The sequence below is a fragment of the Neopsephotus bourkii genome, unplaced genomic scaffold, assembly GCF_033783945.1.
Source record: "Neopsephotus bourkii isolate Nb327-2 ecotype Australia unplaced genomic scaffold, CSIRO-AGI_Nbou_v1 NB_309, whole genome shotgun sequence".
Taxonomy (NCBI): domain Eukaryota; kingdom Metazoa; phylum Chordata; class Aves; order Psittaciformes; family Psittacidae; genus Neopsephotus; species Neopsephotus bourkii.
The window spans coordinates 124512-137469 of record NW_026900817.1 but is presented as its reverse complement, the minus strand read 5'-3'; the positions used below and the strand labels follow the sequence as shown (position 1 = coordinate 137469).

Genomic DNA, 12958 nt, shown 5'->3' with positions numbered 1-12958 from the left:
GTTTAAGTACTACCCAAGATGCAGTTTGGGTCCTGTGTTAAGGTTTGGGGCTTTGGGGTGATTTAGCAGGATGCAGGATTACCTTGGGATCTTCCTGACCAGCTTTGCCCTGCAGGCAGAAGGCTTTCAAAGCCAATCTGATCATTTGAGAACAAGGGGGAAACCTGCCTGGAAGCAGGCACCTAAACACCCGTGTGGATCTGCTCACCCCACTGACCACATCCATGGGGCAGCCCAGGGCCCTCACATAGCCCTGGGGCAGCGAGGAAGGGGCTCGCTGTTGATGGAGAGCACAAGCACCCACATTTCCCCTGTGGATGCAGCTGGACCACATCCATGGGTGTTTCATTTAGTCCTGAAGGGTTCACTGCACCTCTTCCTTTGGCAACAGTCGTGCCTTCAGCTCTCAATGGATGCTGTGGGAACACAGCGTGATCCCTTGAGCCTGGGTGGGAATGCTGATATCAGAGGGTGGGTTGGAACACAGCGCATTAAAAGCAGATCCAGGTACAAAGCATCCGTGTCCCAGTGCACCGTGAGATTTTTGGGTCCTGGAGTCATGAGTTCCAAGCTGGAACAACGCACAGTTGTGGGGAGAAAATTCCAGGGAGGGCTATTAAATGTCTGCCTCAAAGGTCACGAGCCACAAATAACCAGGGAGAGTAATGAGGGGGAAGTATCTCGCCCTGATCTGCTTCCCGAGGCCTGATGTGGATCTCATCGACAGGCTCAAACAGAGGATTTCCTGACTGATGGCCTTTAAACACCTAAATAACGTGTTTGAAACCCCAAAATGATGTGCTTTACTCGCAGGTGTATATGTGCAGTCTGGGTGGTTTCAGGTGCGTTGCTTTTAATCCTGGTTCATGGCTTGGGTTGCGGGAAGGAGCTGGGGATGCACGTGCAGCTCCACTGAGCTTTCCCCATCGTCTGTCTCCAGTTCCCTCCTGGAAACTTGGTGCACAGGGAAGTGTGCAAGAAGCAGAGTAGAAAAAAACCCCAGGATTTTATCCTTGTGGAAAAACTCATGGGGGCTTCTCCTAAAGAAGCCTCGGCCTCTTCTTGTTTTAGAGCAGGAATGCAATGTCTGGTAGGGAGGAGAGGGATCCACCCACATCTGGCCAATTCATAAAGCCCTTGAAACTCCCACTTAACACGCTCCAGAAAGAGCTATCAGAACTTGGCAACCGACTGCTCCAAACATTACATCTTCCCTCAGCAGCATCTGTTCCCCTATGGCTCATGCAGGACACTGCGTACTGCTGCGCTTGGGAACCGCTGCAGCCGTGCAGGGCTTTCCTTGGAGCTGCATCCCTGGAGCTGCATCCCTGGAACGTGGTGGCTCCTCAGCAGCAAGGCGAGGCAGGAAGGAAATGCCCCAAACCCTCAGGTTTCTCAGGGACACATGAGCAGCTGGAGGTAGGGAGAGCAGAGGGGCACGTTCTGTCTGGACCAGCATCCTTCCCATCCCCATAGAGCAGTGCCTGTGTCCCTGCTCCTGCTGTAGCTGGGGTGATGCTGGTTTTGTGCTTCTCTCAAAGGGGAGCCTGAAGTTTGGTCCCCTGATGAAACCAGCATCCAGGTGCCTGCACCCCAGGGCGAGGTTATGCGAGGTACCCCGACTCCGGGATTTCCTATTTCTCGAGTTCTGCCTTTGTGATCTTAATGTTATTTCAACATAGCCCTTTTCGTGTGGTTTCTTCGTTAAGTGGTTTTAATTTGAACACATTCCCTCCAGCTAATTCTTGCTCCTTGTGCGTGGCTCTGCAGAAGACCTTTTCCTTTTATTAAAGAGGAATGTTTTTAATCACATGCATTCTTCAACCCGGCTGAACTCTGAACCTCTCGCAGCTAATCAGCATAAGATGGGAAATGGTTTTGAAGAAAAACCCCTGCCTTTAACTCCCATTTGGGCTCAGACAAAGCTCTTGGCTGGGTTGGCAGCGCTGGCACACGGCTGCACAGAAAGGCATAGCTGGGATGCGACTGCTTTGCTCCTTCCTAACGTGCCTGCCCTGCTTTGTTTGTGCTTTATTTCTCTGTTAGGAAGTGCAGCTCTTTGCTCACAGCTCCTTTTGCCTCTTAAAATACAGCGGGGAATGCCAAAGCACAGATTTCTGTGCTGCTTTTTAGGGGGGTCTGTGTCTGAGAGCAGCAACGGGAGCAGTGATTTCCCACCACCAGGTTTCACCCCAGCCAAAAGCTCAAAGAGGAGCCCAAGAGGCTCCTTGCTGTTTGCAGAGTGGGGATCCCATCCCTTGCCCACAGTTGCTCCGGTTCCTTCCCACCTTCCCAGCGAGCCCATGGCCCCTCGGAGCGCTTCGGCTGCTTTCCCATCGTGCCGACGGCCTGGAACATGCTGGTAACCCGTGCTGGGTGCTGAGCACAGAGCTTGCATTCATGCTCACCCCAGTGCCCAAGGCTTTCCCAGGCACGGGGAGAGCCTCTGCTCCTCGGAAGCTGCTCTCTTTGTGTTGCAATCTCCCCTTCCCATGGAGGAAGGGTGGAGCTGCCCCTGCTTCTACCTGCCCGGGTTTGTGCAATGGGATCCTGGTGCTCACTTCCATGGTGCTTCCATCAGGGCAATGGAGCTGGTGCAGGGACTGGGGCACAATGAGGAACGGCTGAGGGACCTGGGGGGGTTTAGTGTGGAGAAGGGCAGGCTCAGGGGGGACCTGATCGCTGCCTACAACTGCCTGACAGGGGGATGGAGCCAGGCTCTGCTCCCAAGGGATGGGACAAGAGGAACCGGCGTCAAGCTGCACCAGGGCAGGTTTAGATGGAGCTGAGGAACAATTCCTGCCCCAGAGGGTGCTCAGGCATTGGAACAGGCTGCCCAGGGCAGGGCTGCAGGCACCGTCCCTGCAAGTGCTCACACCCCGTGTAGCCCTCAGTGCCATGGGTTAGTGTGGCCTCGGAACGGTTGGACTGGCTGAGTTTAAAGGGCTGTGATTCAGTGATGAGAAAGCACCAGGTCTGAAAGGGGCTGGGTTTTGCTATGGTTTCATGGGCTCATGTACAAAGCCATTTGCCCTGCTCGAGCTGCCGGTGACGTGGTGGCTGCTGAGCCCCTGCCAGCCGCAGCGCTCGTGTGAGGCCGGCTCTGCCACCAGCCCCAGCCTTCCCATGCGAACGTTCCTGGGGCCTAAAAATAACCCTCAGAGATGTTGGCAGGCGGGAGAGGAGCCGGGGCCTGGCCTGGAATCCTCCCTCCTCTTCCCTGGGTGGCTGCTTCCCCCTGCTCCATCACTCAGCCCTGCTCCTGGGCCATGCAGGTGAGGAGGAGGAGGATGCATTCAGCCCCCTGGTGATGCATGGCGCCAGTGGAGCATCCCGACCACAGCCCATATGGGCCACGTGGTGCTCCATCACTCAGCCCTGCTCCTGGGCCATGCAGGTGAGGAGGAGGAGGATGGATTCAGCCCCCTGGTGATGCATGGTGCCAGTGGAGCATCCTGACCTCAGCCCATATGGGCTACGTGGGGCTCCATTACTCAGCCCTGCTCCTGGGCCATGCAGGTGAGGAGGAGGAGGATGCATTCAGCCCCCTGGTGATGCATGGTGCCAGTGGAGCATCCCGACCACAGCCCATATGGGCCACGTGGTGCTCCATCACTCAGCCCTGCTCCTGGGCCATGCAGGTGAGGAGGAGGAGGATGGATTCAGCCCCCTGGTGATGCATGGTGCCAGTGGAGCATCCTGACCTCAGCCCATATGGGCTACGTGGGGCTCCATTACTCAGCCCTGCTCCTGGGCCATGCAGGTGAGGAGGAGGAGGATGCATTCAGCCCCCTGGTGATGCATGGTGCCAGTGGAGCATCCCGACCACAGCCCATATGGGCCACGTGGTGCTCCATCACTCAGCCCTGCTCCTGGGCCATGCAGGTGAGGAGGAGGATGCATTCAGCCCCCTGGTGATGCATGGTGCCAGTGGAGCATCCTGACCTCAGCCCATATGGGCTACGTGGGGCTCCATTACTCAGCCCTGCTCCTGGGCCATGCAGGTGAGGAGGAGGAGGATGCATTCAGCCCCCTGGTGATGCATGGTGCCAGTGGAGCATCCCGACCACAGCCCATATGGGCCACGTGGTGCTCCATCACTCAGCCCTGCTCCTGGGCCATGCAGGTGAGGAGGAGGAGGATGCATTCAGCCCCCTGGTGATGCATGGTGCCATTGGAGCATCCTGACCTCAGCCCATATGGGCCACGTGGTGCTCCATCACTCAGCCCTGCTCCTGGGCCATGCAGGTGAGGAGGAGGAGGATGGATTCAGCCCCCTGGTGATGCATGGTGCCAGTGGAGCATCCTGACCTCAGCCCATATGGGCCATGTGGTGGCTTGCAGGGGTCTATTAGGGACCAGCAGGACCTGGGGTTGTTGGGGAATGGGGCAGCCCCCCCAGGAGCTATCATAGGGCCGTGCTTTTGGCCTTCTTTGGGTAAGGGGAAGAGGAGGAGCTGCCGGCCTGGCTGCCTGCCCCCTGAATCATGTGTGAGCAGCCGAGGGGAGTTGTTTACTGTAACGCTTGGCGCAGGTCCCGGCATGAAACCCCAAATGGATTCAAGCTGCAGCAGGAGGTCATGGCTGAAACAAACAGCTCCCAGCACAGGAAGGCCTTTGCTGAGGGGTCCAGAGCCTGCTGGAGCTCACCCTGGAGCAGGAGGGATGTGGAGCATCCCTGGGGAGCTGCCATGCGCAAGGTACCACAGGCATCACAGCATGCGGATGGTGGCCGAGGCTCCTGCCTAGGGGTTGGGGCACCCCTGTCACCCTGAGGTGCTTCAGGCCAGTCTGTGCTCCTGCAATCCCTGTTTTCCCATCGCATCCTTCCTGTTTCCCACCTGAAAATGGTGCTCCACTGTGCCCATCCGAGCAGGGCCGCTGCTCGAGGGTCCACGCAGCCTCATCCCTGGCTCCGGTGCCTCTTGGCCCTGGGGATGCTCGACAGCCTTTTTCCTGGCTTGGGCTGAGTGCTGAGGAGTTGTTTTGCTGGCTGCTGGCCGCTGGCCTGCCCCGTCCTCCCTGGCCCTCCCAGCACGCACGGTCCCTCCCTCTCCTCTTCCCTGCTTCCCAGCTTGGAGTTAAAGCAGATGAGGTAGGGAGATTCCCACCCGTGTGTTCCCCATCAGCTCTGCCACTGTCCATGCCCTCGGAGGTGCCTGTTGGAGCCCCTCCTTTGCCTCCCAGACCTTCTTGCCCCTTTTTACCCCCTGGAGGTGCTGAGCCTGAGGATGCTGCCCATGGGGAGGTGAGGATGAGGCTGCTGCTGCTGAGCTTTGCCTTCGGGAGCTCCCCATGGGCATCTTTAGCATCCCAAGCAGAGACAGGTTGTGACAAGCATTCTCTGGATGCCATCAGCTCTGAGGATGTGGCTTCTCCCTTCCTCCTCATACTCCCATTTTCCCCTCAGCACAATGATTCTTCACCTAAGCAGCCCTTTCAGTGTCTCCAAGCTGAGCCTGATGCCGATGGTCCCCCGGCAGCAATTCCGAGCAATGCCCCCTTTGTAGGATACAGCAGGACAGGGACATTGGCTGGGGGGGGACTGAGGGATGAGTGAGCTGCTGCAAGCTCCTGCAGATAGACAGCATCACGTGGCAGGGATTTGGCTGGGCTGGGAGCTGTCAGAATTCCCTGTTTCCCATCCCCGTTACACTCTGTCCTTGTCTGGCTGCCAGCAGCCCGGTACATCGGGTAGCACTGCACATGCCCTGCTCCTGCATCGTCAGCCTGCATCCCGGAGGGGCTCCAGCAGCACCCATCCCTCTGGCATCCTCCTCCTCCTCCTTCCTGGGAGGTGGGAACACACATGAGCTGGGAAGCAAGGAGGTGACAGCCCAGCTTATCGCTTGCATCCTTCACCATTGCTGATGTTCTGCAAGCTGGGAGGCCCTTTGGGTGGGAGGTTCGTGGAGCAGCACGCAGGTAACGGCCTCCCAGGGTGCTGGTGCAAGGAGACGTGTTGGGATGCTCCTCCTTTTGGGGAGCCCTGCTTGGCTTCCTGCAGGGGCTGAGGGGCACGTAGTAGGGGAGACAAAGGGCTGAGAGAAGGTCAGGGTCTTCTTGCATGGGGTGACTTCACCTGGACTCTTGTTTGCTCATGAACTTGCAGTTTAAACGTGCTTGTGCTGTACCTGAGCCCCAAAGGGAGCTGTGGGGCTCATCCTGTCCATCTCATGGCATCGCATCACATCCAGCCATGAGGCCTTGGTGATAACGGAGCAGAGGAGCTCATGGGTTTCAGGCTGGGGTTGTTAATGTCCCTTGAGCTCCACATCACACTGGTGATGTGGGGCAGGCAGTGAGCAGCAATCAGAGCCCATTAGGCAGGGATAAGTTGAATCCCAGGCAGTTATCAGTGATGCAGAGAACGGAATCAAGCCTGTGCTGGGGTTTCCTGGGAGCACCAGTGCCTTCTCTGGCATGGGCTGAGGCTGGGGATGTTGAGCTGCTCAGAGAAGTATTTGCCCTCGACCAGAGGGGATTTTCCTGCCTGGGCTGCACAGGATGTGGTTATTTATAGTCCTGGTGCCTTCCTTGGATGAATACACTCATTCTCCTTCCCCTTGCACCTTGGCATGGGCCAGGCTAGGAGTTTGCTGGGCTTCCCCCTGTGCAGATGCTGTATTACAGGGTAGGAACCTGCAGAGATCTCTCCTGAGGCTGTTGAGGTTGGGATTTGAACAGCACAAGGTGTGCTAAACTGCTTTTGGAACACAACCAGCTCTTGAGCTGCAGTGGCGCTGCTCCTGCATCCAAGAGCATCCCCCTTGCAGCATCCTTTAATGCTGAATTCCTGCCTGTTTCCAGCTTCCCCCCTCCCTGTGCTGCAGTGCCCATGGCTGTGGGATGCCACAGTAAAGCATTTCTCAGCCACGCTGTCAGGAGATGCCTGCAGCACCTTCTATCACTGGCAGGAGTAACTGCAGCCTGCAGATGGTGTGTGGCAAACCTTTCCCCATCGGGATACAGCCGAGCCCTATCCCAGTGCTTCCCGCAGGGATCAAGCAGGCCAGGGCCTGATCTGCGCCTCTCTTTGTGTCTCCCCAGCTGCTGTGACCCCGTGCACCTCCCCACGGGTGCCCCAGACCGTCCCCATGGACCTGCGCATCGGGCAGCGCCTCGTCAAGCCTGGCTCTGACACCACCCTGCTGGCCCTGAAGCACACGCAGCAGCTCCAGCACCAGCTCTTCCTCGCCAGCCTGCACCAGCAGCAAGTGGAGCAGCTCGCCCACCAGCACGTCAGGGTATGAGCACCCCGGGGTGCAAGGTGGTGGTGCCTGGGTGAGGGTTTGGGGCTTGGGAGCAGTCGCTTTGCCCCCCTCCAAGCACGTAGCTCATGGTGCTGTGGGTGCCTGCCAGCAGTGCCCTGCGCTGGGGTTGGCTTGGGCCAAGCTCTGGCAGGGATTAAGAGGAAGGAGCTGGCAATCCCAACCCCAAAATAACCTTCCCAGGTGAATTCCTGCTTTTCCCCTAAACTGGAGAGGCCACAGTGCTTTAGAGCCAGCCCGGAGACCTCTCTGACGCAAGGAGGCAGCGTGGGGTGGGTTTCACATCTTCCTTTAGGGCCAAATCCCTGTCCTGCCAAAGGCTGGGGCCTCCTGGGATGTGTGGAGCAGGGCAATGCTCTCAGCCGCCAGCCACGTGTGCTGGGGCAGGAGCCAGAGCGGCTGCACAGGATGCCTGGTGGCTGGGATGTGCCCCTGCGCTTGGGCCACCGCTGGCTCCCTGCCCCAGAGGCAGCTCCTGGGCTTTGCTGGGAAGCCTGCACTGGAATTCCATGGTGTCACCCGGGATCACAGCCCCGTCAGCAGGGGTTAGCTTGGCTGGGTCCTCTGGAGACCCTTCAGAGGTGGGGGCCACATCTGGGCAAGCACAGAGATCCCCCCCCTGCCTGTCACAATGCTCATGGCAGGAATCAGTTCCATGTATCCAGGTGGGATTTCCTTCATGGTCTGGCCTCTTGCTGCTCATCCTTTTGCTGTGCCCCTCAGGGGACCCAGGTTCCATCTGCTCTGTAACCCCCTTTGGGTGGTGGAAGATGCAGTTGTACCCCCTCTTCTCTGGACTAAAGGCTCATCTGCTTCTCTGACATCCCTGTCAGTGCATGGCATGGGCTCACTGGTCCCAGTATCCTTGCCTGGAAGCCCTGGGGGAATCATGCTGAGCCTGAGCACCAGCATGGTCCACACACAGAGAGTTTGAGATGCTGCTGCTGCCACGACTGTTGGGTGCTTGGAGGCGTTTGTGCTTTCTGACCTCCCTATGGAATCATCCTGGAAAACCTCAGCTCGGGAAAGCACCAAGATCCAAATTCTGAGACCTGTTTAAGAGCTTTCTTAGGGGTTTTCCCCTCCTTTTTAGTCAACTATAACTTTCCTTTCTCCTTATATCACAACGTGCCCTAGCTACAGATAAGCAAAACACCAGCAAGTTGAACCAGAGCAGTTTGAGTTCTACCATGTCCCTGGGGAGAGCATCTCTGGAGACAAAGCTGCATCTGTTTGCTGTGATGAACCAACTTGACCATGCTCTGCCCACCCGGTTCCCCAAACTGACCTAACTGCGTGGTTCAGATGTGCTCCATCACCGTGTCATCACGCCTTGGGCTTGGGGAAGGGGCCAGAAGCCTTTGGTCTGCATTGGGCTGATGTCGCTCTCCTCTTGCAGGTGACCATGGAGTCCCCACACCGTGAAGCTGAGCCTGGGCAGCAGGAGCAGGAGCTGCGGCAGATCCTCAACAAGGACAAGAGCAAGAGAAGTAAGAGCCCCTCTGTGTGTGTTGGCACATGGCAGCGGGTACCACATCCTTGCCTGAGGATCCGTGTCCCCTAACCCAGGGGGATCAGCTCACAGAGGGAGTGGGATCAAGGGGACTCTTAGAAGGGGGATGAGCAGATGGTTCTGCCCTTGTCCAGGCCAAGCTCTGCCCTCTCTTGGTCTAAAGGTGTGTGATCATTCATGTCATGGAGCATCAAACTGAGCCCTGCTCTGTGCCTGCCTAGGGCCAAGAGGCCAACACAGTGTCCATGGGGAAGTCCTGCCCTGAGCAGCAAGCAGTGATGCCAGCAAGTTGCCCTTAGCAGTTGGCAAGAGGGTTTTGGGGCTGTGGCCTGGCTGGTGCTTATCCTTCATATCCCTCCTGGTGATGCCAGCGTGGGGGTCACAGCTCCATGCTAACCTTGTGTGAGCCACTGCAGCTGATGGTGCTTGTGGCTGCACTGAGCAGGGTGTGAAGTGGCTGCTTGACCTTGCAGGCCCCAGCCTGGAGCACCAGTAGCAGAGGGGAGAGGCTGGTGGGCAGAATGCATCCTGCTGCGGTCTCCCTGCGCCATCTAGTGCTGGTCCCTCTGAGCTGTGGGGTGTGCAGAGCTCTGCAGCACAACCCGAAGATGCAGCTGCAGCATCCGTCAGATGCACTGCACCCATCCCAGTGTCAGTGTGCCCCTTTAGAGCTCCATTAGGATGCTGCTGTTTCCCTTTAGCTCCCACCTCACTCCTCTGTCAGGGTTTGAAAGGTTGATGGGGGCTCATTGGGATGCTGATAACATGGTGCCTGCCTTTTCCATGCCTCTCCTGGGAATGCTGCACACAGCCCCTTGATGGAGACTGAGTTAACCATGGAAATCAGAAGTTGTTACCTAGAAGGATGGTGGGACACTGGCACAGGGTGCCCAGAGAAGCTGTGGCTGCCCCATCCCTGGCAGTGCTCAAGGCCAGGTTGGACACAGGGGCTTGGAGCACCCTGCTCCAGTGGAAGGGGTCCCTGCCTGTGGTAGGGGTTGGAGCTGGATGAGCTTTAAGGTCCCTTCCAATCCAAACCAGGCTGGGATTCTATAATTCAATTTACCTGGGCTCAGAGGTGCTGAATGCTGACACGGAAGCGTGGAGCATCCCTCTTGTAACCACAGAGCATCCCTGCTGGATCATTCAGATGGGGCTATAGCCTTGCATGGGTAGGAGCATGCAAATGGGCTCTATCTGAGGTGGGTTCTGATGACTGCAGCACCCTGCAGCAGCCAGAGTTCTGCCTGGGGTGGAGCTGGGTGTTGAATGTGGATCGCTGCTATTTGGCAGTGGGCTGTGGTCAAGCTCATGCTCCTCTGGAAGAGGCCATCAAGAGGTTCAGGAGCCTCAAACTGCATGGGATCCTTTAAAGTGCTCTGTGGGGGCTCTCAGCCCCGTGTGGTCACTGCTGGTGCTTCTGCAGGTGCTGTGGCCAGCACAGTGGTGAAGCAGAAGCTGGCTGAGGTCATCCTGAAGAAGCAGCAGGCAGCTTTGGAGAGGACCAGCAACCCCAACCCTTCAGCCATGCCATACAGGTAAAGCTTTTGTCCCAAGACAAGGCAAAACCAGCAGCTGGAGCCCTTCTATAGCTGCTTGTGGGAGTGACAGGCCAGTGTCCACTGGCACATGCCTGGGAAGGGCCATGTCCTGTGGGCCATAGCATGGGAAGCATGCGGCTGCCAGCTGGGAAAGGCCTCTAACAAGGTGACTTCTCCCTGTAGGTCTCTGGAGCCTCTGGATCCTGAGGGCCCTTCCCCTCCTGTGCTCACCACCTTCCTGCCCCCTGTTCCCAGCACTTCCCTTGACCCCCCAGAGCATTTCCCACTGCGGAAGACAGGTAAGACCTTGGTGATAACAGCATCTCCCTCGCAGCGGCTGCCTGGAGCTAAGACCCGGGGTGTTCTGGCCCCACAAAGCCACCCTAGCTGTGTCCCCATCAGCAGTGGGGCTGGGACCAACCTCCTTGTGTGCTCACAGCATCTGAGCCCAACCTGAAGGTGCGGTGCAAGCCCAGGAAGTGCCTTGACCGACGCAAGAACCCCCTGACGCGGAAGGAGAGCGCTCCCCCATCGCTCAAGAGGCGGCCACCCGAGGCCATTGGTGAGGCCTGTGTCTGGATGGTGACCCCTCAGGGGGGTTTGGAGACCCCTTGGGGCCAGGCTGGAGCAGCTATGGTGTGCCCAGGATCCTGGGTCATGTCTGCTTGGCAGTGGCGTGGCCAGGGCTTGGTGTGTTATCGGTGCCAGGACACATGGAGGGAGTTCTTTGCCATAACAGAGGATGCTAAGGGAGTATGAGAGGGGCTGGAGCAGCTCCAGTATGGAACCAGGCTGAGAACGTTGGGGCTGGAGAAGCTGCATGGAGACCTCAGAGCAGCTTCCAGTGTCTGAAGTGGGCTACAAGGATGCTGGATAGGGGCCTTCATCAGGGACTGGAGCGATGGGACAAGGGGTGATGGGTTCAGACTGGAACAGGGGGAGTTCAGGTTGGAGATAAGGGAGAAGCTGTGTCTGCCCCATCCCTGGCAGTATTCAAGGCCAGGTTGGATGGGGCTTGAAGCAAGCTGCTCTAGTGAAAGTTGTCCCTGGTTCAAACTGGATGAGCTTTAAGGTCTCTTCCAACCGAGCCCATTCCATGGTTCTATGGTGGTGCAGGGACAGATGAGCCAGGAAAGGATGTTCCTGCAGCTGACCCCTGCTGTTTTTCAGGCCCAGGATGAGCTTACAGACTGGAAGGGTCTAAGGCCTTGAGCAAATAATGGCTGGTCAGGATTCCTCATTGTGCTTTGGAGCTTCCATGTGCCAAAGAGAGACGGCACCCAAGGAGGGTGGTGGCAGCTGCTAGCGGAAGGGAGGGCGAGGAAGGGCTGGGGCTGTGCAGCCCTGCTCTGGGTGCTCTCCCCATCACCCCTGTTGCTCTTCCCTGCAGACTCCTCCCCGAGCAGTAGCAGCACCCCTGTATCTGGCTGCAGCTCTCCCAACGACAGCCTCCCCGCCGAGCACGGAGCCCTCCCCTCTGCCTCCAGCATGGCCCATGAGGTGAGTTCCAGCAGCCAAAGGGCCCCAGGCTGCGGCTTCCCAACCTCTGGAAGGGGCATTACTTGTTTCTCTGCTGGCTGATGGAGATGAGCAGGAGCAGCTTGTGCCCAGGCAGCCCCCAGCATCCTGGCCTGGCTCAGCACCATTGCGGCAGCAGGGCCAGGGCAGGGATGGTGCCCCCGCACTGGGCACTGGTGAGGCTGCACCTTGAGTCCTGTGTTCAGCTCTGGGCCCCTCACTCCAAGAGGGACATTGAGGGGCTGGAGCGGGGCCAGAGAAGGGCAATGGGGCTGGAGCAGGGCCTGGAGCACAGGGGTGATGGGGACCTGAGGGACCTGGGGGTTCAGTCTGGAGAAGAGAAGGCTCAGGGGGGACCTGATGGCTGCCTCCAACTGCCTGACAGGAGGATGGAGCCAGGCTCTGCTCCCAAGGACCAAGGGATGGGACAAAAGGAACCGGCCTCAAGCTGCACCAGGGCAGGTTTAGATGGAGCTGAGGAACAATTCCTGCCCCAGAGGGTGCTCAGGCATTGGAACAGGCTGCCCAGGGCAGGGCTGCAGGCACCATCCCTGCAAGTGCTCACACACCCTCAGTGCCATGGGTTAGTGGTGGCCTTGGCAGTGCTGGGAATGGTTGGATTTGAGGAGCTTAAAGGGCTTTTCCAACCTGGTTGTTTCCATGAGCAGGCAGCAGGTCCTTCAAAGGGGCTGAGGTTTGCTGTGGTTTAACAGCACTCCCCCGAGGCAAATGGGGCTCAGCCCCTTTTGCTGCTGTTGGTGCTCAAGCTGCTTGTTCCACGCTGAGCTCTGGTACTGCTAGAGCAGGACACTAATGACTTGTGTTTGGTGCAGACACCCCTGGCGCAGCGCCTGATGATGCAGGAGAGCTCACTGGCCCAGTTTGCCCTGCAGAGCGCAGCCTCCCTTCCGGCCATCACACTGGGATTGCCGGCCACCACTAGCTCCAGGGTAGGTAGCCAGCTTGTAGGGGGCCTCAGAACTGGGCAGAGGGTCCCTATGGGGCAGGGGAAGCCCATTCCTTTGGGTCTGGGCTTCCTGGGATGTGCTAGCTCTGAGTATTCCCAAACGCCTTGGGGCACGGTGAGGATGTGCTGTCCCCTCCTCACCCCGTGT

The 12958-nt window shown here is 58.1% G+C and overlaps 2 protein-coding genes across 8 annotated transcripts in view; one reads left to right on the top strand and one right to left on the bottom strand.

Moving 5' to 3' along the window:
* The window catches only part of LOC133208924 (cytochrome c oxidase assembly protein COX14), a 190459-nt gene that overhangs the window by 137213 nt on the left and 40288 nt on the right, over positions 1–12958 (bottom strand). The window lies entirely within an intron of this gene.
* Positions 1–12958, top strand: part of HDAC7 (histone deacetylase 7) — a 76600-nt gene that overhangs the window by 55047 nt on the left and 8595 nt on the right. For 4 of the 7 annotated variants that reach the window (XM_061347159.1, XM_061347163.1, XM_061347156.1 and 1 more), the window contains exons 2-8: positions 7051–7247; positions 8671–8761; positions 10211–10322; positions 10509–10624; positions 10765–10887; positions 11716–11825; positions 12677–12793. In XM_061347159.1, coding sequence (XP_061203143.1) covers positions 7051–7247; positions 8671–8761; positions 10211–10322; positions 10509–10624; positions 10765–10887; positions 11716–11825; positions 12677–12793 — 866 coding nt within the window. Of the gene's footprint in view, positions 1–4545; positions 4701–7050; positions 7248–8670; positions 8762–10210; positions 10323–10508; positions 10625–10764; positions 10888–11715; positions 11826–12676; positions 12794–12958 lie in introns of those variants that run through there. The other 3 variants (XM_061347158.1, XM_061347157.1, XM_061347160.1) reach the window with 2 other exon arrangements.